Source organism: Cavia porcellus, unplaced genomic scaffold, assembly GCF_034190915.1.
Source record: "Cavia porcellus strain 051 isolate PalLab524CR breed Dunkin Hartley unplaced genomic scaffold, mCavPor4.1 scaffold_18, whole genome shotgun sequence".
NCBI lineage: Eukaryota > Metazoa > Chordata > Mammalia > Rodentia > Caviidae > Cavia > Cavia porcellus.
Window position 1 is genome coordinate 10,103,284 of NW_026947501.1, and position 26,570 is coordinate 10,129,853.

General features: G+C 43.7%; 1 protein-coding gene across 6 annotated transcripts in view; it reads left to right on the top strand.

The window, feature by feature from the left end:
- The window catches only part of Sptbn1 (spectrin beta, non-erythrocytic 1), a 202,642-nt gene that overhangs the window by 162,607 nt on the left and 13,465 nt on the right, over window positions 1–26,570 (top strand). For all 6 annotated transcript variants that reach the window (XR_010040545.1, XM_063229379.1, XM_063229382.1 and 3 more), the window contains 18 exons: window positions 186–303; window positions 1,463–1,621; window positions 2,273–2,575; window positions 4,262–4,415; window positions 5,036–5,906; window positions 6,003–6,140; window positions 6,880–7,636; window positions 8,522–8,724; window positions 13,293–13,383; window positions 17,022–17,168; window positions 17,877–18,140; window positions 19,389–19,613; window positions 20,034–20,123; window positions 20,282–20,563; window positions 21,255–21,385; window positions 22,675–22,879; window positions 23,271–23,645; window positions 25,533–25,777. Coding sequence is in view for 5 of the 6 variants with exons in the window: in XM_063229379.1 (XP_063085449.1) it covers window positions 186–303; window positions 1,463–1,621; window positions 2,273–2,575; window positions 4,262–4,415; window positions 5,036–5,906; window positions 6,003–6,140; window positions 6,880–7,636; window positions 8,522–8,724; window positions 13,293–13,383; window positions 17,022–17,168; window positions 17,877–18,140; window positions 19,389–19,613; window positions 20,034–20,123; window positions 20,282–20,563; window positions 21,255–21,385; window positions 22,675–22,879; window positions 23,271–23,645; window positions 25,533–25,777 (4,758 nt within the window). In the remaining variant the exon portion in view is untranslated. The remainder of the gene's footprint in view (window positions 1–185; window positions 304–1,462; window positions 1,622–2,272; window positions 2,576–4,261; window positions 4,416–5,035; window positions 5,907–6,002; window positions 6,141–6,879; window positions 7,637–8,521; window positions 8,725–13,292; window positions 13,384–17,021; window positions 17,169–17,876; window positions 18,141–19,388; window positions 19,614–20,033; window positions 20,124–20,281; window positions 20,564–21,254; window positions 21,386–22,674; window positions 22,880–23,270; window positions 23,646–25,532; window positions 25,778–26,570) is intronic.

Consider the following 26,570-nt stretch of genomic DNA (forward strand, 5'->3'; position numbering starts at 1 on the left):
GCATTTTCTGAGGTTTGTAAGGACCAAACACTTAAGCCACTACTATATCTCTAACATGAATTCAGACCAAAGGTAAATGGCTTTTAAAACTGTGTGAAATGTTTTTTTCTTCCACTAAAAAATAAATTTCTCCTCTTGAAGAAACAAGATATAGTAAGTTTATGACTCTTTTTGTCTGTGCTTAGATTTACAGAGAAGGGGAACTTGGAAGTGCTGCTTTTCACTATTCAGAGCAAGATGAGGGCCAATAATCAGAAAGTCTACATGCCCCGCGAGGGGAAGCTCATCTCTGATATCAACAAGGTAAGGCAGAGCTGTCTGGACCCGTGTTGGCCCTTATCTCCTGCAGGCTTCAGGCTCTGTCTCTGGGATTTCATTGTCAAGAGGGCAGGGGAATGAAAGGATCTCTCCGCCCCGCTTGCGCTGATGAGTGTCGGGGATGGCAGAGGATCTAGCAAATGTTTGTTTTAGGCCAGTCTTTTGGAACTTTGAGGGCAGTTAGATGTTACCAAACCAGCCTGACAAACACTGTTTGCCTCCTTGATGAGATACGTATGAGTTTAGTTTACCTCTCTTCTGTCCAAGATAGTCAACTCAAATAGCCTCAAATTATAGGAAAAACAAAATGAAAATGCTGTTTCATGTGTTTGCAGTCTCAGAGCAATAGGCTTGGGGTATTGGCTCCTTCTGTCGAAAAAGCTGTCAGGTAATTTCCATTATGTCCCTATTATGTCTACAATGAGAGAATTTCACAATAACCATAATTTACAACTGTAAACTCGAAAAACCTAAAATTCTGTGGTCACATGCACATATTTAGACTCCTCTGAGTAGAGTGTTTGGACTTTTTTTTATGTGATATAAGACATTTTATAGAAATGAGTTCAATATGGACAGTCAGGATTTTTAAAGAAATACTCAGATACATGAATTTTTAAAAAATGGCCCACAATGGACTGAATGTTGGAATTCATAATACAATTTTTTTCTAAGTAAAGTCATTTATCTTTTATATGATGAGCTACTTAAGATAATTACTTTGTTTCCTTTCATATATGAGATTTATAATTCAGTTATTCCATATCTGCCCTTTTGTTGAGACAAGGTCTCACTATATGGTGCTGACTGGCCTTGAACTCACTTTAGTAGCCCAAGCTGGCCTCACATTCACAGCGATCCTCCTGCCTCAGCCTCCCAAGCCTTAGGGATTTCAGGGTGTGCACCACCATGGCTGGCATTGTTTTGTTTTACAAGTATGAAACAAGGTATTTAAGTTTAGACGGGGAAGAGGTGTTCCCATGAGAGTCTATTAGGAGAAAATTGTTTAAGAGTCCATGAGGATGAAGGTGGGAATGGGCTTTCCCTTTCAAGTTCTTGGGTCATTTTGAGAAATACTAGCTGTCGGCTCTAGCCAGGGAGTGTTCCTTGAACATTACAGGAAGCCATTCTTTCATTTCTGCAGGCCTGGGAAAGACTGGAAAAGGCGGAACATGAGAGAGAACTGGCTCTGCGGAACGAGCTCATCAGACAGGAGAAACTGGAACAGCTTGCCCGCAGATTTGACCGCAAGGCAGCTATGCGGGAGACCTGGCTGAGTGAAAACCAGCGTCTGGTGTCTCAGGTGCCCTCATCGTACCAGAGAAACTGTTCTTGGGGTAGTCTAGAAATGTCAGCCAGACCCGTGGGGCACAGGGCTTATCCCTGGGGTGAGCTAACTGTCCAGTCACTCTGTCTGCTTCCCGTGAAGAGGATGTTTATCGTTTCTAATACTCTTTCTCTTCTGTTTATATAACTCGTTACACATTTGGAAGTAGCCCAGCCAGAGTTTGAGCCAGTGAGATTGTATGAACCATTCGCATTTATGTTTTTTTAATTATTTTTATTGGTATACTTTTGATGTATGTAATGATCACAGTCATCTTGAGGAAAAATACCACCACCTCATTCTCTGTCTTTAATGAACTAACCCTTGAAAAGCCAGTGAGGAACTGGCCATGACATAAATAGAACTGGCTTTCTTTTCCTTGGTGTGACATAAACTGTGTGTACTCCAGTATCAGACAGATGCTATTGATGAACTGTAAAATGAGAAGTTACTGGTTTGTTTTGGGGGACAGCATCTGATCTCTAGGCAGAGTTTCAGGGGCCCTGTGGAAGGCAGAAGCCTATGAGATGGGAGACTCAGGAGACACTGTCTCTGTTCTCTGTTTTTGTTTCTATTGTTGGAACTAATGGTTTATTTTATGTTTTCTTTTATTCAATTCGTCTGTAGGACAACTTTGGATTTGACCTTCCTGCAGTCGAGGCCGCCACCAAAAAACACGAGGCCATTGAGACAGACATCGCTGCATATGAGGAGCGTGTGCAGGCAGTGGTTGCTGTGGCCAGGGAACTCGAGGCAGAGAACTACCATGACATCAAGCGCATCACAGCGAGAAAGGACAATGTCATCCGGCTCTGGGAATACCTGCTGGAGCTGCTCCGGGCCCGAAGGCAGCGCCTCGAGATGAATCTAGGGCTGCAGAAGATATTCCAGGAAATGCTCTACATTATGGACTGGATGGATGAAATGAAGGTAATACTAAAAGCACACAGAAGCCAGAATTGATCCAACTAGGCCTGTCTTGTAGGACCCACCTGCTAATCCTTCCGCATACACTCATGCCTCTTGTCTAATGCTCATACCGTAAAGTCAGAGCGGGACCATTCTAACAGTGGGAAGACAAGTAGCTCATACTTAAATGAGATATATATAAAAAGATTGTAAAGATAACCATCTTCAATTAGCCAGAGGTCTGTTACTTAGATTTTAGATCCAATTTAGTTACATTCCAGTGTAAGGCATCAATCAATTTGTGTTTTTCTTTGTTTTTAATTCTTCAGAGCTGAAGTAGTTTTCAGTCCTGTTGATCTTTCTATGTCTGAGTAATACTTCTATGTGTGAAGTGGTACAGGGAAGTGGGAGGCTGGTAGACCAGAACCCCAGCAACCAGAGCTCACCTTATTACTGCCTAAATTTCTTACTCTCTTTTTGAGTCTCTGTTGTTTCTTTGTAAATGAAATTTGCACTGACTTGTCTGCCTTATCTGGTCATGGTGAAGTTGCAGTATGCCAGTACTTACACAGAGCATTAAATAGGGCTGTTAGTGACTGCTGATGCTGGTTTGTGCTTCTTCCATTATTGATAGCTTGGAGCATGGGGTTCCAAACTTTCTATCACCGAGTTAAAAGAGCTGTCATTGTGCCACAGACCTATGCCTATTCATGTCTTGTGGTGTAAGCCACAGAACATCCATGTCAAGCCAGGGACTTTCTCAGAAATACATGCATGGGGGCTGGGGATTTAGCTCAGCGGCATAAGAGCTTGCCTTGCAAGCAGGCAGTCGTGAGTTCGATCCCTGGTACCGATAAAAAGGAAAAAGACCAAAAAAAAAAAAAGAAAGAAAGAAATGCATGAAGTAGAAATCCAATCTGGAAAGGATAAGGGACGATGGATAGAAAAAAAAATTGACTGTCTCAAGAAACAAGAGAAAATTATCAGTGGACTCAACTTAAGAAATTGCTTGGAGTCTGCTTAGTATGACAGGCGCCTGACTCTGCTGTCTTATTTGGTAAAGAAGCATTCTGAACTTTGCAGCAGGACTTTTCTCCCATTGATTATATGTAAGTATCATAGAAGCATATGAATGTGCTTCTAAGGAAGGAAAAGCATTCACTCCAGATTAACAGCATACAAGCAGCTCCTTTAAATTTCAAAGTGAACAAACCTGTTTTTATCCTTTACTTTCTGGAATAATGTTGCTGCAGTTTCTTCATTTATTTTTTAATGGGGAGGGTCAGTACTGAGGACCAAAAAGTTGTCTAGGCTGTACTTAAATTTGTGTTCCACCTACTCAGCCTCCTAGAGTGCTAGGATTACAGGTGTGTATCACTATGCCTGGTAGCGTGTTTATTTTTGAAGCCTTAGTTTACATTTTGGAATCCTTCATACAAACACACTTTTTTTTTTTTTAATTCTCTGCTTTTTAGTGTTGACTAAGCTTATTTACTCCAAGGTAGGTGAACCTTAGTTTATTATGTCTCTCCTGAAGCTAGCTTTCAGCATTGTTTTGTGGCTCACTGTTGTCTTTCCCTGAAGCTGTGAGGTCAGTGACAAGCTCAAAGGAAAGGAGTTTGGTTGCTGGCCTTCTCTGCTTGTCCAAAGATGCCATGATACTGAAATCAGGGCACACATCTCCTTTCTGTTTTCTCTTGTGCATAGGTGCTATTACTTTCTCAAGACTATGGCAAACACTTGCTTGGCGTGGAAGATCTGTTACAGAAGCATGCACTGGTGGAAGCAGACATTGGGATCCAAGCAGAGCGCGTGAGAGGTGTCAATGCTTCTGCCCAGAAGTTCGCAACAGATGGGGAAGGTAATCACGGAGCATTCGAAGCATTACTTCCTCAGTCCCAGAGATCCATCTTTAGTAGTAAGTTGCGTGTGACACTAGGGCTTTGGATGCATACCATTGTAAGTTCCTAGTGTGTTTGTCTGCCTCTATGTCACAAGATGCAATGGAGTAGTCTTCTAAATAATTTACCTCTCATGTCCAAAATAGGCACATGTTCTTCTCAACACTTGAATTTGAGTGCCTTGATGTTTTGATGATGAACATACCACACTCGGTGCCAACATTTATCTGCACCTTGGCGCTACTCTGCAGTTCATGACTTCCGCGTTTGGTTGCATCTCAGGGAGTGTTTAGAAGGTTTTGGCTTTGTATTTTTAGAAACAATTAATCGCATTTATCTTCTTTCATATAATTCACATGCTTTTTGATTTGTAAGTGATCATTTTTTGTATGGTTGGGCCAAAACAAATAATGTATGTCATTGCCTGCCCCCTTTCCAGTTAGGACTTAGAAGGTACTCCATTATCTCCTACATGACCTTGCCACTCAGCACATGAAGTATAGCCTCCTTCCTATAAATGACCAGGCGCCTATGCTAAACTCTCATCAAAAACTATATTCCCTCCTTGGTTGTTGAACAGGCTACAAGCCCTGTGACCCCCAGGTGATCAGAGACCGCGTGGCCCACATGGAGTTCTGCTATCAAGAACTTTGTCAGCTGGCGGCCGAACGCCGGGCTCGCCTGGAAGAGTCCCGTCGCCTCTGGAAGTTCTTCTGGGAGATGGCAGAAGAAGAAGGCTGGATACGGGAAAAAGAGAAAATCCTCTCCTCTGATGATTACGGAAAAGACCTCACCAGTGTTATGCGCCTGCTCAGCAAGCACCGCGCATTTGAAGATGAGATGAGTGGCCGCAGTGGCCACTTCGAGCAGGCCATCAAAGAAGGTGAAGACATGATTGCGGAGGAGCACTTTGGATCAGAAAAGATCCGTGAGCGGATCGTGTACATTCGGGAGCAGTGGGCCAACCTGGAGCAGCTTTCCGCCATCCGGAAGAAGCGCCTGGAGGAGGCCTCGCTGCTGCACCAGTTCCAGGCTGATGCTGACGACATCGATGCCTGGATGCTGGACATCCTCAAGATAGTCTCCAGCAATGACGTGGGCCATGATGAGTACTCCACACAGTCTCTGGTCAAAAAGCACAAGGACGTGGCAGAAGAAATCACTAACTATCGGCCTACCATTGACTCATTGCACGAGCAAGCCGGTGCCCTCCCTCAGGAGCACGCAGAGTCTCCAGATGTGAGGGGCAGGCTGTCAGGCATTGAGGAGCGGTACAAAGAAGTGGCAGAGCTGACCCGGCTGAGGAAGCAGGCTCTGCAGGACACCCTTGCCCTATACAAGATGTTCAGTGAGGCTGATGCCTGTGAGCTCTGGATTGATGAGAAAGAGCAGTGGCTGAACAATATGCAGATCCCAGAGAAGCTGGAGGACCTGGAAGTCATCCAGCACAGGTGAGCAGGGTCCTGCCTGGGTGCCACTGCTGCTGCTCCTCACCTTGTGGCTGCCAGTAGCTGCAGAGGTGACCATTCTGTTGAATTACTTTTCAGATTCGAGAGCCTGGAGCCAGAAATGAACAACCAGGCTTCCCGGGTTGCTGTAGTGAACCAGATTGCACGTCAGCTAATGCACAGCGGCCATCCCAGTGAGAAGGAAATCAAAGCCCAGCAGGACAAACTCAACACGAGGTGAACATGAGGCCAGCATGAACAGACACCTCATGTGGGGATCGAGGGGATGGGGTCACTCACTGAGCCTTGGTATCAGGAGCTGGCCTGGCTGTGTTGATGTCCATTACATTGGCATCTGCTTTTTGACACGTCCTCATCCTAATTTGGCCGGAAGTGGCTCTGAGGTCAGGTGACAACATTCAGGACGGGGACGAGTCCAGTCAGCCTAACATCTGCCCCTCCCTGTTTGCCAGTTAGGCCTTGCTGTAGTCTGCACTTAGTGTAGTAGAAGGTGACCCTTGTACTGTTCCCTTTCAGATGATTTCTGAAACAGAATTCTGCCATGTCTGAAACTGAGTTTGCCAGTGAACATCCTGACTGTCAGGGTAGACCTTTGTCCTGGTCCTATCTTTCAGATGAACAAACACATTTGAGTAGTCAGTTGGGTGGACCTCAGTTCTAAAGGTAGCCATAGTCTGGTTTTTGGGAAATGTTCTTAGGAGCAGTTCACTAACAGTCTCTGTGGGACAGATGTATTATAACCGCTCATGTGGGACTCTTTATATCTTCCCTCTTTGTCAGGCTTTTCTGGATTACATTTGGATTTGGTGTTCATTTATTGAGATGATTTTTCCAGGAAGCATGTAGTCAAAGCAAAGATGGAAAAAATTATGTAGCTTCAACCATCACTGTTCATTTGGGTATTAAATGGGGTTCAGCCCTTCTCATGCTACTTTCTGGTGCCCTGCGTTCACAGGTGGAGTCAGTTCAGAGAACTGGTTGACAGGAAGAAAGATGCTCTTCTGTCTGCTCTGAGTATCCAGAACTACCACCTCGAGTGCAACGAAACCAAATCCTGGATTCGGGAAAAGACCAAGGTCATCGAGTCTACCCAGGACTTAGGCAACGACCTGGCTGGCGTCATGGCTCTGCAGCGCAAGCTGACCGGCATGGAGAGGGACTTGGTGGCCATTGAGGCAAAGCTAAGTGACCTGCAGAAGGAGGCAGAGAAGCTGGAGTCTGAGCACCCTGACCAGGCTCAGGCCATTCTGTCTCGGCTGGCTGAGATCAGTGATGTGTGGGAAGAGATGAAGACCACCCTGAAGAACCGGGAGGCCTCCCTGGGAGAGGCCAGCAAGCTGCAGCAGTTCCTGAGAGACCTGGATGACTTCCAGTCCTGGCTCTCCAGGACGCAGACAGCCATTGCCTCAGAGGACATGCCCAACACCCTGACTGAAGCGGAAAAGCTTCTCACGCAGCATGAGAACATCAAAAATGAGATTGACAACTATGAGGAAGACTACCAAAAGATGAGGGACATGGGCGAGATGGTCACCCAGGGACAGACCGATGCCCAGTACATGTTTCTGCGGCAGCGGCTGCAGGCCTTGGACACTGGATGGAATGAGCTTCACAAAATGTGGGAGAACAGGCAGAATCTCCTCTCACAGTCACACGCCTATCAGCAGTTCCTCAGGGACACAAAGCAGGCTGAAGCCTTTCTTAACAACCAGGTAACATGTGACACTGCCTCAGCTCCTCCCGGAGAGTGGGTCCTGGCTGCACTTTGAAACCTCTTGGCCAAGGGAGCTCAAACAGTGCCTGTGTGGCAGCAGGTGGAGAGTATAGAGATAGATATTTTTCCCTGATTCTTAGGTATTAAAATCTGTCACATTGTAGGGGCAAGAGTTGAAGATTTCTAGGAAAACTGTTGTGGCCTACAAAATACAATATGGTTCCATTTCACCTACTTTGAGGACATCTAATGTTCATGGTATTTATATCTTATTGAAATGGCATCATTCAGCGAGATATTAATGCAGTTTAAAGGTTAGAGAGATCAAGACTTTTCATCCAAGGACACAGAGGCAGAGGTCAGAAACATCTGAGGATAGTTGCCAAAATAGGGGTGGTTGATGGATTTCTCAGTTGCCTTCATGAATATAAGAGAAGAGAAACTTTATGGTTGAGGGACAAATCTTTAGGTACTTTTTTGTGTGTGTGCCAGGGTGTTTAAATGTTTAGGAAAAGTCAGCTGGGCGTGGTGGTGATTACCTGTAATCCCTGCGCTTGGGAGGCTGAGGCAGGAGGATTATGAGTTTGAGGCCAGCCTAGGGCTACAAAGTAAGTTCAAAGCCAGTATGAACTACATAATGAAACCCTGTCTCAAAAGGATAGTCAGACAGATAGATGGAAAGAAAAGGGGAAAGTCAGTGACTTACAGTGTACCTCTGCAACGTTTTGTCTCTGAACATTTAATTTTATGATTGTATAGATTATGTCACATTAAGTGCAGTGAAGTGGTTGCTGGAAAGTATGTCGCATGGAAGTGAACATAGGAAAGAGTTCTGTTATTATACATCATCCTGCTATGATTTTTTTCCCTTTGTTAAAATAAGGAGTATGTGTTGGCTCATACTGAAATGCCCACCACTCTGGAAGGAGCAGAAGCAGCTATTAAAAAACAAGAAGACTTCATGACTACTATGGACGCCAATGAGGAAAAAATAAACGCTGTTGTGGAGACAGGCCGGAGGTTGGTGAGCGATGGGAACATCAACTCAGATCGCATCCAGGAAAAGGTGGACTCGATTGATGACAGGTACAGTTTTCTGAGGTTGCAAAGGGCGTTCTGTGTCCTGAGACTCTGGCCCTTGGGTGATTGGCCAGAAGTCCTTGAAACTGTAGGTGTAAATTTCCCAGTGTGCACCTGGAAAAATTTTGTCTGCCCTCATAGGATATTAGTGACCAGTACCTGGCTGTCTTGTCTGAGAATGCACAGGGAACCAAATGAAAGAAACTAAGACCTGTAAGGATGATAATGCTGAAAAGCCATCTGATACAAGCCGTACTGTTAAGCTGACCCACAGTATGTCACCCAGAATCCCCAAGAGCTAGATGTTTGTCAGCTTAGACCACATATGCCTTCATCTCTGAGACAGTACTGAAGGGTGTCCGAAGAGAGGGAGGGTGAGGTTTTTGTATCCTGAGTATGTGGGAGAGCCACAAACATGATCTGGCCTTTCTTTAAAATTTGCCTTAATGCTGTAATAGGGTACTTTTCATGAGAGAAAAGACCATTTTCCTTTCTATCAGCTACAGAATTAGATACTCTTTTTTCTTTTACTCTTCATCACCAGAATTAGATACTCTTTTTTTTTTTTTTTTTTTTTTACTCTTCATCACCAGAATTAGATACTCTTTTTTTTTTTTCCTTCCTGGAAGATTTGCTGCCTAGTTCGAAGACCAGTACATGTGCTCGTTTCTTGCTGCCCTGATTCCTAAAGTGAGAGGTCAAAGCTCGGGTGCACCAGCATCAGCCAATTCTGGGCTGGCCAGTGTAGAGCTGCCACATTGGACTGGTTACTATCCTCTTCCACCTGGTCTTCTCTGGTCCCAGTTTAGGCTGGATTCTAGGGCTCATTTTGAGACTGATGTTAAGGCTCCTCTTGCGTTTAGAAGAAGACAGCTTGCTGAAAGCATTGCCTTGCTTACATCATCTGAAAGGGTCTTCCTGGGGCACTGGGCCAGGTCAGCTTAATACGTGAGCTAGAGACGGGGTTACTTTTGTTCCCAACAAGGTTGAGCTCCTAGTTTTACCCCTTTCATTTTTTCTGTTTCCATTGATTCAGCCTAAACGGTATGTCCTAAGGGTAGTAATATAGAACAAGACACAACTTTTACTAATTCTGATTTTGTATCTATGTCTTTTAAAGCAGCACACACATACAGTCCTCCACCAAAAGCTTAAGTTAATGTGAGAAACAAGGATTGAACAATTCTTAACCTAGAGGAAGAGTTTTCATTTCCTTATTCATGTTAGGTCTCTAGTTTTTATAAATGTGTTATTTCGTGTTTGCTGCATACGACTGGTTTCCTCCATGCAGACTTGCCTCTAGGCACGTGTGTTCAGACAGATGTGCAGCTGCACAGATGCTACTGTAACTACTAGATACTAGAGCATTTCATTAGTCCTCAGCTGTGGCTTAACCTTTTCTTTTGCACTTGACAGAGAGCTGAGGCTCCAGAAGTTCCAGGGCTTCTTAGGATTTTTTACTTTGGAAAGAGGATTCCGTACTATCAGTAAGCATAAAACAAGATAGAAGCAAGAATTTCTATTGATTTCCCATCTTACATGTTACATTTTTATATCTATGCTAATGTTAACTGAATTCTAGTTTCAGTTTAATATCCCCAGAGACCTCAGAATCTGAAACAAACTTTAGAAGCTCTTTATTATAAAATATGTAATCTTTAAATGTTGCAGGTGTTGTAGAGGCACAAGCTAGCTAAGTATCCAAACCTGCAGATCTAATGCTTTTGTGCAGCAACCTTCTGACACTGCAATCAAGCTATTCTTTTGGTAACATGCTCACTTTAAGGTAATCTCATTGGTTACCACTGAGTTTGTTAAAGAAAAAATGCCAGAACCAAGACACTGAACACTTAACAGATATGGCTGGGGCATAGGTGGCCTTCACATGTGCCTGTGACAGGGTGGAAACCAGACTGCCAGCCAGCAGTCTGTCCCGGTGGATAGGCCGCTGGAGGGAACCTCCTATCTGAAACGAAGATTCCCACCACTCTACAGCCCTCAGAGAGCGACAGAACAGAATCCAGCTTTGTGAAGTAAAGCCCTGTCTGACAAGGGAAGAAACACTATAATTACCAAACTCTTTGATTCCAGTATCCAAGTTTTTTATTCTTCAGGGGAAGCTGAGTAAGCTTGACCTCTGCTGTATGTAATGAAGATTTGGAGTCTTATTATAGGAACTAGTGAGAGATGGAAATAAGCAAGAAAACCTCACCCCAGCAGGGCTGTTGGGCCTGGAAAGTACAGTCGCGTTTTAGAAGGTCCTGCCCCGCGCTTGAGCTCCTGACCCCACTGGGAGGAACTTTCCCATCAGTTGCTGGTTACAAACTGTTAGACCGCACTTAAGTTCTCTTGAGTGTTCAGCTGCCTGCACAGCTGGTCAGTTCCTTAAAGGATGCCAGAGACGCACAGCCCCTCCTTATGGCCACCTGTAAACACCTGCCGCCTCTTTCCCTGCCTCATGATCCCACCCTGGACAGAGAGATCTTCTGGGCATGTATGTGGATTTTGTAAGAAATACATCCAGGTTTTGTTCTCTTACTTCTCTCTTAAGATTTTTTTTTTTTTTTTTTGATGCCGGGAATCGAGCTCATGACCTTGCACTCGCCAGGCAGGCGCTTATGCCACTGAGCTAAGTCCCCAGCTCTGAAGAAGTTTTTAAGATAGTATTTGAAGTGGTTTTCTTTTTTTCTAAGTATCTAGGGTCCTGTTTTAACTGCCAGTGCCTGGGTTCTTCCTTGCCATTGCAGCACTTCTGCAAGGTACCGTGCTGAGGGAAATTGAAACTCATTCAAGGTCTCTGCCTAGAAGCAGAACTTTGTCACTAACTGCTTCAGTTAACCTGAAGATTTGCTTTATTTTCTTAAGCCTTCCTAGAAGTTGAGCTGGAATTTGAGAATACAGGACTTAAGAAACTTAACATTTTGTACTCTGCTGTGTTTTTAGAAGATTAATTCCTTCTCACCCAATTCATTAAAATCCTTACTTTATTTTTAGTTCTGATGAAAGATGGCATAAAAAAGTGACTTTGTCCTTTGTTATTTTTTTATTGAAATAAAAGTAATAATTTAAAAGTTTTTGAGAACATAACATTTTCCTTCTAAATCCATGCCTTGAGGTTTTATAGCACAAATGTGTACAAACTCTATTTAACATTAAGTATTAGTATTCTATGCATTTTGCCTAATCAACATATGTGTGTTAAGATCCCTTTTCTTTTTTTCTTTTTTCTTTTCTTTTTTTTTTTTTTTATTGGTACCAGGGATCGAACTCATGACTGCGCCCTTGTAAGGCAGGCGCTTATGCCGCTGAGCTAAATCCCCAGCCCAAGATTCCTTTTCTTAAATCTATTGCATCTCCTTTACCTTAAAAACAAAAAAGATGGTTAAACAGTTCCTTGATAAATGAACACAATCATATTGTCTCCCCTTCAAACATTTCCATAGTTCTATGGTGCAGGCACCTACAGCAACCAGAGGATCAGGGGACTTTTTAGGTCAGTTCCCCAGGTGGAAGTGGCTGCTGGGCTGTTTCTGGTGTCACCTCAGGATTTGCTGAGGGCCAGTGCAACACATGGCATCGCTGTAAACACATGGTCTTTCTCTGTTCAGAGGAGGAATTTTCACATCAGTCCGTCAGCAGCACATTTCCTAGAAATCTGAAGTTGTGCTCTTGTCACCCCTACCTTAGGGGCTGGCAGAGATGGGGGTGACCCATGCGGAATGAGTTGCTTTGAGAGTCAGAATGAAAAGTCATCTCTCCGTGTTTGCCCGCTGCTCTTTGCCCTTATAACCACGCGGTAGGCTGTCTTGTGTAGGTTACACAGGAATGTCAGGGAGGTGTAGCTGGGCTGTGCCTCCTGGTCTTCAGGATGAAGCAGCTGTTGCTTTGTGTGGACTTGCATCACTGATACATGAAAGAAATTTGCCAGCAAGTGCAGTGTTTCAAGATGGGTAGGAAGTACCCCATTTCCTTTATCGTTACCAAGTTAAGCATCTTCAGCTCTTGCAAGTTTTTTGTCTAAGGATCTGTGATTCTTTAAACTTTAGCTATCCTTTCCTACTAAGAATAGGATGGAGTCATTATATAATCTCACAAGTCTACAAATTTTTATTCCTGGATTATTTTATTTTGAGTGAGTTTTAGTGAAATGGGAATCTATCGGGAAACATTTGTTCAAACGGAATTATATGCTTATATATATATTCTTAGCCTTGTACATATCAGCCACTTACAAGTTTATTAAAGACAAGTTTTAAATTTTTGCCTAGTTCCCAAAATGGGGAGTTGCATAGAGTACATGCTCACATTTTCCCCCTTGACTAGATTAGAAAATACAGATCTTTTTCCTGTGTCATTGGCCTGTTATATGGCTTAGATAGGTGTTAGGATCACTCTTGTACCAGAATTTATTCATTTGAAGGATGCTAAAAACCTTGGTTCATCTTGCTGTCTTGACCTAAGTAGCAGCAATAAGCAAACTTTTTGGCATATATAGAAACTCAGGGAAGAAACTGACTTGTAAATTCTGTATTTTTTCTTTAAAAAAAAATTTTTTTTTTTTATTATTTCAACAGACATAGGAAGAATCGTGAGGCAGCCAGTGAACTTCTAATGAGATTAAAGGACAACAGAGATCTTCAGAAATTCCTGCAAGACTGTCAAGAGGTGTGTTGTCTTTCAGTCCTTCCCTTCCCTTGCTGGTTTTTAACAATAGCCAATGTTTGGCTGGACTCTAAATTATAAAATTAATGAGGTCAGAAATTTTTATTATATTACTCTTTGGTTTACAAATGACAAACAAGATAAGGCACTTTGTCAGTTCTCTACCTTACAAACTACCACTTAGAGGAACCTAGACTCTGGTAATTTGAATAATACAGTATAGGACTGAGCAGTCCATTATAGTAGTTATTAACCATAGGTAGCTATTTCACTTTAAATTAATTAAAACTAAGAACATAATTCCTCCATCACATTAGCTGTGTTTTAAGTAGTCAGTTGCCAAATATGAGTATCATATTGGACAACATAGACATGGAACCCCTCCATCATTGCAGTGATGGAGATTTCTGTTAGGCAGTGATGTTCAGAAATACTCTGCACCTTAAAAAGCATGCAGTGCTATTTTAGCTTTTAAAGCAAGGTTCACTTAAGTACTGTAATATAGAAAGAAAGAGCTAGCAGAAACCAAAAGTGGCTCCCAAGTAAGAAGCATATATTTTAAAACCATAAACTGGATTTCACTCTTTTATGACCTTGATATATCTACTCTTCAGGCTCCCTACATATGTGTTCAGTATGCCAAGAACAGTAATTCTGATTTCAAGCACTAGTTTTAACATACGGTATTAATATGGTGATTCTCGTGCTACTTCATGCTCCCCTAAAACCTACATAAACAAACTTGAAAACTAAAGTTGGCCAGAAAATTATAGTATCTCTGCAAGCTAGCTGGAGAAAAGAATCCAGCTGACTCCGTATGTGTGAGTTCGTGAGCACATCATATTTCTGTTAGCCAGAGCACACTGTCTTACCCTTGGCAGCAAACGTGGAGTGAGTATGTCCTTGTGAAACGTTAGGGCCCTCGAGAGTGAAGAGCACAGGGGCAGGATGAGATCTGTGCTAAGAATACAATCACATTATTATACCTCGCATACAAATACGTGGCTGTTAAGTATGTCTTTAATGACAGCTACTAGATTTTCTGTGACAGACACCATTCTTTGTGCTCATAAGTACTATAAATCTCAGAACGTGCTCTAGCAGCTAAAGGTTAAAAAGGAAAGCCCCTAAACTGTGGTTAGGGTCTGTCAGCTTTACGTGACACAGTGACAGATCTAGGTCTCTGGGGGATTGCCTGGCACCAGGCAGAGACTGAAGACACGAGTCCTCTCCTGAGTGCCTTGTGAACATGAATAACACATTGGGGCAGAATCTCACTGGCAGAAACCCCAGGGCCCAAACAGGAGCTCTGGGCAGAGGGCGAGACCTGACGTGAGCTATGAAGCGAGCTTGCTGTGCTGCGGCAGTGCCAGTAGCCTCTTCTCGCTGAAGGGAATTAAAGGAATTTGGTGTTTGCAGACTGGGCAGATATATTTTAACCCCAGTCCCTGATCCTTTGGACAGGGTATGGATGGGATCTTCTGTTACTGCTTTTAAAGGGCAAGCTAATAAAGTGAAATTTATTCATTGTGAAACCTGGGCTAATGAGAAGAGGATGCCAAGGAATGAACAGATGAGTGATCAAGGGAAACCCTTGAGAAAAATCTGTTTATGTTTGAAATTTTCAGTCCTCTTGTTTGCTACTCTCCAGTCACAGATTTATAAATAGAAGTATGCAGGAAAAGTTAGTATATAAAGTGATGTCCTTTCCAGGGGAATCACAGGAAATGGTCAGACTTAAAGGTCTTTTGATCTTTGTTTCCACTTTCTGTAAATTAGCATCCTTGTCACTCTGCACACTCTGGCTGACTTCAGTGACTGCTCTGTCTGCCGAGAGCCTCACACCTGAGTGATTTCCCCTCAGAACAGGCAGGACAGCTAGAGTTGGGCTTCTTTATGTCCAGGAGATGTTTTGCAAGTCTGACTGTTCTGCTAAGTCTCTGACTTTATCTTACTTCCCTTGTTCTGCCCACTTCTCCATGAGTCCCCTTAAACATTAATGTAGCCATAATGTCTGCCAGCAGTGTCAGGTGCCACGGCAGCACATAGTCTACATAGGACCGAATTTAGGTCAGAGCTGGGGACTCTAAATCCTTGGTATAGAAAGATAAGCAAAGAGGCGATCTCTGTCATACTTTAATAAACTTCCCATCATTCAGATTCATCAAAATACACCCCTTTAAAGCCAGAATCACTGAGAATGGAGTTTGGAACTACTTATACGTGTTTTTTAAAAAAGTAACTGTTGGGCTGATAGTGCTTGACCTAGGATCCCAGGGTCAAGTTTAATAAACATTTCTGGTTTCTGGTATGGTTTGAGGTGCAGAGAATCCAAGACTTGCCCTCTTTTCAATACTCCCTTTCTCCTGGAGCCATGGGTTGTGAGATCTGCTCTTGTGCGATTGCTTCCTGCTGTTACTCGTGGTGAATAGCTAGGGAAAGATAGGATTGGTGCCCAAGTTCACCTGCTTTCCAAGCCAGGAGTGCTTCTGTGCCCTACAGTGCCTCCCCTGACATCATTTCTAAAGGGCAGAACTTTGGTTGTCACTGTCTGAGCAGCAGTGAGAGTATGAGCAGCCTGGGGGGTCACTTCTGTGAGGACTTCTTTGGTCGTGGGTGCTGCTTCTAGACCTTGGGAGATGAAACAATGAAAGCACTGAGGTGCAGACTTGTGACTAGCACAGAGTGGACCTCTGTAGTCACCAGGAAAACAGACATGGTTCCTGCTTCTTCTAACTCAACCAGCTCTGTTCCTTTGTGTATTTCCTGCCTTGCTAAGCGCAGAGCTGTCCCTGTGTTAATGCTGTGAGTCCATTGGAGTCAGGACTCTGGTCTGGCCGCTTCTAGACAGACAGGAATAAGTAGGAGCCAAGTCAGCGAAAAAAGCAGAGAGGTGGGTCAGAGCCTGTGTTTGGCTGACTCCCGCCCCAGGCTTCTTAAGGGAGTGCCCTCTAAGTCTGGCAGCACCTGGCAGGCTGTGTGCAGCTCCAAGTAGACCTGGTAGGTCTGAGTCAAATCCTGTGAAGTGATCTTGGTCTGAACAGAAGATTCTTTAGAGACTTAGAGGCTATAGAAAATAAAGGTAAAGATTAGAAACACAGAAAGGGCATCTTTGTTGCCTTAGCCTTACAGTGAACGAGTTATTTATGCTCTTTGGCATTCCCATCTGCGTACCCACAAAGTGGTGCTTTGAGATGGATAAATGAGATTTGTTTTTGTTTTGTTTCACTTTGTCCTTAAAAGAACGTAGAAGGGTAAAGACTGCAAAATGAAATACAGAAAGTCAATCGTGATGAAGTTGGTGTAGTTTAGACAGGTACTTGAAAGAGAATGTGACTTGAACGTTTAGAACAGAATTTTAAGCAAAAACATTTGGGGAAAAGTTGGTTGAGAATATCATATAGTCTGAAAGCTGGTTCACCATGTTAGTGTCCTAGATTTGATGTTAGACGCACAGTTTAGAACAAAAGTGCAAACTTCTTTATGATGGGCATCTGTCATGATGAATCCAATGTGTAAATTTAAATACTTGACATGGAAATATAAAGCAGTATTCACAGCATGACATGAGCACAGGCCTTTCCAGAGAGAAAAAAGGGCAAACGTTTACATTTGCAAACCTTCCTGATGCTTTTCCCTAGCTGTCTCTCTGGATCAATGAAAAGATGCTTACAGCCCAGGACATGTCTTACGATGAAGCCAGAAATCTGCACAGTAAATGGTTAAAACATCAAGCATTCATGGCAGAACTTGCGTCCAACAAAGAATGGCTTGACAAAATTGAGAAGGTGAGTTACAGTGTTTAAAGATGGTCCCCATTTCACTTCTTAGCTATGTGATGCTGTACAGCGGGCACTGTACTAATTACTGTAGTGTATAATTTTTGCACTGGAAATTCTGTGCCCATATCTGAGATGCATGAGTTCCCCACCTTCTTTTTGTGCCCTTAAATTTTATATTGTGTAAGACACTTTTTAAAAAATTTCTTTATAGTGTTTAGGAATTGAATCCAGAGCTTCAAACATGACAGACAAGCACTCATCTGACTTGTATCCCCCACCCCAGTTTATTGTCTGAAACTGTGTCTCAGTAAGTTGCCCAGACTGACCTCAGAGTCGCAGTCCTCTTTACGGGCCTCCAGGTAACTGGTGCCTCAAGCGGGTGCCACTGTCCTCTGTGTTAGGCCCTCAAGGGTTGAAAGAAGTATACATGTGATCCTTCGGCCACAGAGTGGAAAGGATAAAAGCTTACATCATCAGCATTAACCCTCTCATTGCCCTCATTGAAACTTTAATTGTGTATCACCAATTCCTCAACTCCCACCAAGAGAGTGTGGGCCATCGTTGATTTTACTGAGCAGTAACTTCATATGGAAAGACTGTATATTGAATGAAAGGGTAAATTATAGAACACACATCTTAGGTTTTTCACAATGATGTTTATTCTCTACAAACTACATTTATTTACTTATAACTATGTTGGTTTGTGTTTTCTAGGAAGGAATGCAGCTCATTTCAGAAAAGCCAGAGACAGAAGCCGTGGTGAAAGAGAAACTCACTGGTTTGCATAAAATGTGGGAAGTCCTTGAATCTACCACCCAGACCAAGGCCCAGCGGCTCTTTGATGCAAACAAGGCTGAACTTTTCACCCAGAGTTGTGCAGATCTAGACAAGTGGCTGCATGGCCTGGAGAGTCAGATTCAGTCTGACGACTACGGCAAAGACCTTACCAGCGTCAACATCCTGCTGAAAAAGCAGCAGGCAAGTGGGGTGGACAGCCTCGTACATACGACCCAGGCATCATCCTCATTTGCTTTTCCGTGGAAAAAAGGGATTTTAATGCCCAGCAAAGTGCTAGCTGTCAGCATCACAGGGTGTTCCCAGAGTCAGCTGGAAAATCGGTATTAGTAGAAGTGTCGGGTGCCTGTATGTGGCAGTAGTTTTTCTTATTTTCTTTTTAGTTGATGTCACCATTTATAGTGGAGTAAATATTATATGAATAAGAGTAATCATGTTTGCTTTTTTTGTTGTAAGATGTCTAATTGGGCGATATTACATGAGTTGTTCATGATGCTTTATAGGTAATAAAGGTGTTAAGTTTTTTATATCATGATAATGCTAAAGGCAAATCAGTTTATCTTGCATTAATGAGAAAACACTTGTGTTGAGAAAGCAAGGCCACAGCAGAATATTCCAGGGGCTCCTCTCGTGGGCTTTGCAGCCTGGAGCCACGTCCAAGGCCCAGCAGTCCAATTAGAACCAGTCATTACAAGATAGTCTTGGTCATATGCCGAGGCTGGCTTCTTTATCCAAAGTGACACCATTCCTTTTGCGGAATGAGTTGGTTATGCTTCAGGTTTTATGCATAAAGGAATATTTTTCAAAAGGGATTTTGGTCATAGTCACATGCTTCCTCTTCCAAGAAAAGGCAGTCAGTTTGTTTCCAGACATGGATTCCTCTGTCTAGTCTGTGTGACGGTGACGGTGACGGTGTGTGGTGTTCCCAGTATGATAGTTTCTGAGCAGGCACCTCTACTTTCACTTTGGCTCATTTTCTTCATACAAATGAAAAATGAGTGTGTGTTGCTCTTGATTATCCAGTGGGACCATACTCTGCTTTCTCACTGAAGAAAGGAAAGGCAGATATATTTTCCTGCTTAAAAGAACAGAACCTCTCAGCAACTCCTTTTTTACAGTGAAACTGTTCTCTGGAAAGTAAATGATGACTACTCATCTCTCATAATTCTTCTCTCAGTCTTTCCTTTCCTAAAGTTTCTGTATTGATTTGAATTTTACTTCATGTTTTAAAACCCTAGAAAGGAGTGTTTTCAAACATGCACTGATGAGCTAGATTGCCAGCTGATCAATCTTAGAACCTTCCTTGGCTCTACACTGTGTAAAATTCCATATTCTTCAGTATTCCATTTTGCCCAGTGCATGAAACATTTCCAATCACTGTTTATGTCTTCTCTGGCTTTGACTTTATGGCTGCTTGTCTTGCATGGTCAGATGCTGGAGAATCAGATGGAGGTACGGAAGAAGGAAATAGAGGAACTCCAGAGCCAGGCCCAGGCACTGAGTCAGGAGGGGAAGAGCACCGACGAGGTGGACAGCAAGCGCCTCACAGTGCAGACCAAGTTCATGGAGCTTCTGGAGCCCCTGAATGAGAGGAAGCACAACCTGTTGGCCTCCAAAGAGATCCATCAGTTCAACAGGGATGTGGAGGATGAGATTGTAAGTGACCCCATTTGCACAAGTGGCTTTTCTGTAATAACCTTGCCTCGTCCCCAGCCCACGTCTTCACCTCTGTCATGTTCACCTTAGGCCGCCTTAGTGACCTGAGCTCTTGTGCCCACACTTTGCATGTTAGGGTATCTTTACCTCCCCCATAAAATGAAGCACAGGGTTCTCTTTGGTTTTCTAAAGACACCCTTAATGCCCTTAGAGCAGTGCTTTAAAAGCAACCACAGGGATTCACAGTGAGTCTGAAGTTTGAAGGCTCTTACCTTATATCTAAGAAGAAAGTCCACTTGAAGCCCTGTGAGCAGGGATTGGGGATACTTTCTGAAACTGGCCCCCTGCCCCATCTCTTGCCTTCTTGTATATATTTGTTGTTCTGTTCTGTCCTGGCCACTTATTTTTAATTATTTCCAGTTGTGGGTTGGTGAAAGGATGCCTTTGGCGACTTCCACGGATCATGGCCACAATCTCCAGACTGTGCAGCTGTTGATAAAGAAAAACCAGGTAAGTGTTGCTGCTCTGGCTAGCTCAGCCTGTTAGATAATCGCTCTGGGTAAGTCAGAGAAAGTGAGAGCGTTTTAAGGCTTCCAGTTTCATCTTGACTTAGCTGGAGATCATGGCCATTTAGCAAGGCTTTTTGTGTGTTTTCTGTGCCAACACAGACCCTCCAGAAAGAAATCCAGGGCCACCAGCCCCGCATCGATGACATCTTTGAGAGGAGCCAGAACATTGTCACCGACAGCAGCAGCCTCAACGCTGAGGCCATCCGGCAGAGGCTCACGGACCTGAAGCAGCTGTGGGGCCTCCTGATGGAGGAGACGGAGCAGCGCCACCGGCGGCTGCAGGAGGCGCACGAGGCCCAGCAGTACTACTTCGACGCGGCCGAGGCCGAGGCCTGGATGAGTGAGCAGGAGCTGTACATGATGTCTGAGGAGAAGGCCAAGGTGCGCAGTCCCCGCTCTTCGCGGGACTGCGCTGCAGGAGCTACCTAGACTCTGAGCTTGTTTTTCATGAGAGTGCACAGAGGTCTAAATTCTGGCTGCTATTTGATTAGTACAAGATTTTCTTTTTTAAAGCTAGGCATAGTGGCACATGCCTGTGATCCTACAGTTCAGGAGGCTGAGGCAGGAAGATCTCTGTGTGTTTGCAGTTAGCCTGGACTGCATAGTAAACCCTGTCTCAGAAAAGATTTTCTTGCCTGAATCATCTGTGATTAAGATTCTTTCTGTTCCTTTTTTAAAAGCAGTAATTTGCTAGAATCCTTTAGGGGATTACTTGTAACCTTTACAATATACAGGATGAGTTTTGTGATCACATGAAATAAACATTTCAGTACACCAGGTAGCCTGGTGTTCAGCTGTCCAGGATACACCCGGGCTGCCTGAGCTGTACTCGGCCTCTCAGAGGAGCCTTAGTCACTCTGCACCACCACGTGCACTTTGACAAAGATCTCCTGAGGTCTAGTCCATGTCTATGTTCTTGGGATGCTTCTGTGTTCATAGTCACTGTCACACTTCTCGTGTTTTCTTCTGATGATCATTCCTTCTGCCCTGCTGTGCAGGTAGCCTGTCACTCCTCGAGTTGCTCTCAGGCCAGAGTGTCTGGTTCTGATTATGACAGCCCATCTCTTTTCAGGATGAGCAGAGTGCTGTCTCCATGTTGAAAAAGCACCAGATTTTGGAGCAAGCTGTAGAGGACTATGCAGAGACAGTGCATCAGCTCTCCAAGACCAGTCGGGCTCTGGTGGCTGACAGCCATCCTGAAAGGTGGGTGCTCCATTATAAGGATGACACCAGGCTGAGGGTTCTTCCATGGAGGTCACTTACCCAAAACAGAAACCAGCAGTGTCTTAAAATTCATGGTAAGCTGGATCTTTAGGAAGCATTTTTAAAACACCCAGTAATTTAGGATAAACCATTAGATTTGAAAATTGTTCCTGTGGGGTAAATGTCTCCTGTTGGCCAAGGCCCTATTGAAAGATTATTAATGTTATGAGTCACAAGTACCAGTTAGAGCTAGGCAGGTAACACAATCTTAGAAATCCCATCACTTGGGAGACTGAGGCAGGAGGATTGTAAGCTTGAGGCTAGCTTGATGGCACAGTAAGTTCAAGGCTGGTCTGTACTGCACAGGGAGACCCTACCTCTCAAACAAAGATCAAAGGTACCAGTTGATTTACAGATACAAGGAATCAGAGTACTTATGCTGAGTTGAATTAAGTCTCCCATTTGGGAGAACAGTTACTGGCTTGAAGAGGAGTAAACAAGAATACGTGGACTTATAAAATAAACAGCTCCAAGAAAAAATAAGACTCTTATATATCAAGTGCTCAAAATGGGAGATCGGTCACTGTGTGGTACTCCCTGACTGTATAGTGTGTTTCTGTTAAATGCAAGAGCAGTCAATTCAGGCTTTCTCTGCAACTTCCTTTCATGACTTAGAAAGGAACAGAATTGGCTTGTGCATTCAGCCAAGGTGGGTTCGGGAAAGTGAGGTATCTGTATTGGTGTGTGAGTTCTTAAAGTGTTGCTGAGCATAGTCCCAAAAGGTGGCCCTACCAGTCTCCAGGGATAGGCACCAGCTAGTCCTTGTCTCTGGTTCCACGTTACAAGACTGTCACTCTAGGGGTAAATTCGAAGGTGGAGAATTCAGTCTCCTAACTGTACCCAAAGCCCATGAAACATGACCAGGAAGGAGCCTGCACTCTGAGGACAGAAGAGCAGACACAGCCCAGAGAAGGTGGAGGGCAGGGTATGCTGGACAGGACTGTTTTATTTCTCTGGCAGCTAGAATCTTACATTAAGTTTTAACAGAGAAAGAAATCTTAATTGGCAGAACCAGCATGCAGACAGTCCCTTTATTTACTGGGTTAAGTTCAATATTACCTCTTCATTATTTGAAATTGAGGACAAATTTCGCAGCTTCGTTTTTCAGGCTAACTAGGTTAATCAGCAGCTTCCTTAAGGAAATATGATGTGATAAACTCCACCGCGTTTGTTTTTCCCCTGAGTAAAGCTGACATGTAAAGTCTTTCCCCTACTGCTCCCTCCCCCAGCGAGCGCATCAGCATGCGGCAGTCCAAAGTGGATAAGCTGTACGCTGGCCTGAAGGACCTCGCTGAAGAGAGGAGAGGCAAGCTGGACGAGAGGCACAGGTTGTTCCAGCTTAACCGTGAGGTGGATGACCTGGAGCAGTGGATCGCCGAGCGGGAAGTGGTCGCAGGGTCCCACGAACTGGGGCAGGACTATGAGCATGTCACGGCAAGTACTTCGGGCAGAGCTGGGGCGGTTGTGTAGTGAGGTGTGGAGGCCATTTGTATTCTTCATCTCTGAGTAGATTAAATTCCCTGATTTGCTTTAGAGGTCATGAATTCCTTTCAGCATTTTTCGTTGGCTGACTTTGACTTCGGCTGGCTGTCCTTTCTGCATGTGCAGTCCCCCGTGGAGATGGAGGCAGCACTTTACTGTGCCGTAAGAGCCAGGAGAGGTCTGATTACAGGGTTTGGAACTGAGATCTGTCGTTCTCGAATCATGCGTATTACTTGGTACCTCCTACTTAGATGCAGTTTCTGTCCAGACGACATTTGTGAGATCACAAAGTAAAATGTTCACAGTGATCTCATTGATTTCTTTATGTCCAACCCCATTTCAGATGTTGCAAGAACGGTTCCGGGAATTTGCTCGAGACACAGGGAACATTGGACAGGAGCGTGTGGACACAGTTAATCACATGGCTGATGAACTCATCAACTCTGGACATTCAGACGCAGCTACTATCGCTGAGTGGAAGGACGGCCTCAACGAAGCCTGGGCTGACCTCCTGGAGCTCATTGACACGAGAACACAGATTCTCGCTGCCTCCTATGAACTGCATAAGTTTTACCACGATGCCAAGGAAATCTTTGGGCGCATCCAGGACAAACACAAGAAACTCCCTGAAGAGCTTGGGAGAGATCAAAACACCGTGGAGACCTTACAGCGAATGCACACCACCTTTGAGCATGACATCCAGGCTCTGGGTACTCAGGTGGGTGCTGAGCTCCCCGGGGCAGCAGTGGCCTGGGGAGTTCTCTCTGTAGACCATCATTGTGCACCTCTGAGCATCTCTTTTGCTCAGCTCCCTAAGTATGCTTTAAAAGACTGCTCAGATTAAACCCAAATGTACACGCACAGTATTATAATGTGCCATTCGAGCTTTTCAGCCCATTACAGTTCTGAGTTTGCCACATTTTTAAACATTGTTAGATAAACATCCCCATGATTAAAACAAGTAAACCACATGTGCAAAACACTTGCCGTTACAGGCATGAGTATGAGTTCGTATTATATCATTATATCCTTCCAGAATAACTTCCAAAACAGTGCCTTACTAGTTTTCATCAGCTATCCCAAAAGAGAAGAAACAGGATTCTCATATTTTAATATGCCTGGCCTTTTTTTCCCAGTATAAAGTCGCTACCACTGTGATTTTATTTAAAAGATCTTATTAACAGTAAGACTGTAGTGTAATCATTCTCTAATTTCCTTTCGAATCTCTGCAGAATCTTGTTTATAATCTTTTGCCTTTTAGTTGAAAGCAAATTTATTTTTCCCCCTGAATTTCATGGTCCAACAGAAGAGGCCAATTTTAGTAAAGATGTTTTGTCTTAGTGTCAGGGTTTTTTCTGGTCCAATAACGTGTTGACTGCTGTGAGGACTGGCAAATGTTATGCATTAAAGGCCAGATAGTAAGTACTTTGTGGGACAGGATGTGCTATAGCTATGCAACACTGCCATCTTAATAATCACAGACACTGAAAACAAATGGCTGTGTTTTAAGAAACCTTTATTTACAAAAACAGCCCAGATTTGGCCTGGGAAGAAATTAGAGTGTATCAGCTTCGCTGTGCTTTGGTACTTTGGGGTTTGTTCTTGGATGGACCACCTAGACTGCCACCGTCTTCCCACTTTAGCTTAACTTTTAATTCCTGTCTCTGTCTATAGCTGCAAGTTAATTTAACTCTATAAACTTCAGTTCCCTGGTGCAGAATGTACTTGTGTGTATAATTTTAGTGAGTATTGCCCAATACCTTCTAATGGAGCTGTAACATACTACAAGCTTGTAAAGGAGCTTTAACGTTGCCAGCAGTAGATCAGCTCACTAACAAATCTATCATCAAACTTGAATTTTGACCCCTCCAAAATAGATGACAAATTACAGTATCAGCTTGTAACATCTTTTCATGTTTAGAGCACATTTGCATTTCCCTTGTTCATTTCTCTTGCCAGTTTTTGGGTAGCTTTATTGGTAATTAGTCTTTTTTTTTAGGTGACCATCATAGCTAAAGAGCTAACTCACCAAAAATGTGTAAATATAAGCAGAAGTGCATTTTTAGCTATGTTTCCCAAATACCATTAGTTTTGATTATGCAAAGTTTTGTTGCAATTTGGCTGATTCATATTTTATCTTTTTTACATCAGTGAATTCTTTAACCCACCGTAGGTGCTACATTGTTACATTTTTTTTAAGTGTTAGTATCCAGGTGGGAGAGCTCTGGCAGTAGATATACTGTGTATTGTTTTCAACAGCATCACATAGCAATGGAAAAGCATTTTCAAAATGTGTTCTTCATGGCAATTTCTCATTCATGATTTTTAAAAAAATTATCTTGAAATGAACGAGCAGTTAAAATGTTTAGGTTTTTCCTACTCTGTCTGGGTGTTTCCACTCTTCCTGTCTCCCCCCACGCCCAGAGTGCTAGGATCACAGGCATGCACCACCATGCCCAGCCACTCGTGCCATTCTGTGTCCCAAGGCCTAGCTCCAGGCAACCTTTCCTCAGCTCATTTAGTTTGTAAGGGGAGGTAAAGGGACGAGGTTGACGGTAGAAGGCTGCAGTGGCGGGATCGGCTCACACTTGCTGTGGCTTCACAGGTGAGGCAGCTGCAGGAGGATGCAGCCCGCCTCCAGGCAGCCTACGCTGGCGACAAGGCCGACGACATCCAAAAGCGGGAGAACGAGGTGCTAGAAGCCTGGAAATCCCTGCTAGATGCCTGTGAGGGCCGCAGAGTGCGGCTGGTGGACACAGGGGACAAGTTCCGCTTCTTCAGCATGGTTCGTGACCTCATGCTCTGGATGGAGGATGTCATCCGGCAGATTGAAGCCCAAGAGAAGCCAAGGTAGCACCCCTAGGCTCTGGATTCAGTTTATTCGGGGGCAGCCTGCACTGCTTCAGCTTTCTCCTGCACAACAATGCCAAGAAGAAGGGGCTTGAGGGCCCCGAGGTTCTCTTCCTTTACTCGTGTTTTCCGGTTCCTCAAGACCCTCCTGCCCACATCCGTGGACCCTGCATAAACAGCCACGTATGCAGGGTGTGACTGCCTTATCTTGGGATGGAGATGGCGTTTCTGAGTTCTTTCTCTGTGTGTGTTTTTTGGATTAAATGCCACTCTGTTCCTTTTTATACACAATAGCAAAGATGCCACTTAACCTTTAACATCTGTTTTCACGGAGGGAGTGATTATTTAATATTTATTCTCTGTATTCCATTTGACTTTGTTTCACACACAGTAGTGAGAAGTTAACAAACAGATACACATGTAACCTCCAGGTCACCCCAAACAGCTCCTTACTGAGCTGTAAATAAGAAATAAACTTCCACAATAGAAGAAATACTTTTTTGTCTGAACTTTTTTTTTTTTTTTTTTTTAACCCAGTACCAGGGATCGAACTCACGACCACGCACTTGCAAGGCAGGTGCTTATGCCGCTGAGCTAAATCCCCAGCCCCAGAAGAAATATTTTTATCATTATATTTAAAAAGCAGCTGTATTCCCTGGCCCAGTGTCAGTAAGTTTTGATCCATGAGTAGCTCCCAGAAAAACCAGTATGTTTCTTTAACTGGTTGCCTTTTTGAGTATCTCTTTATGTTTGAGTACAAAGACACTGCAGCTCTGAGCCTGTAGCAGCTAAG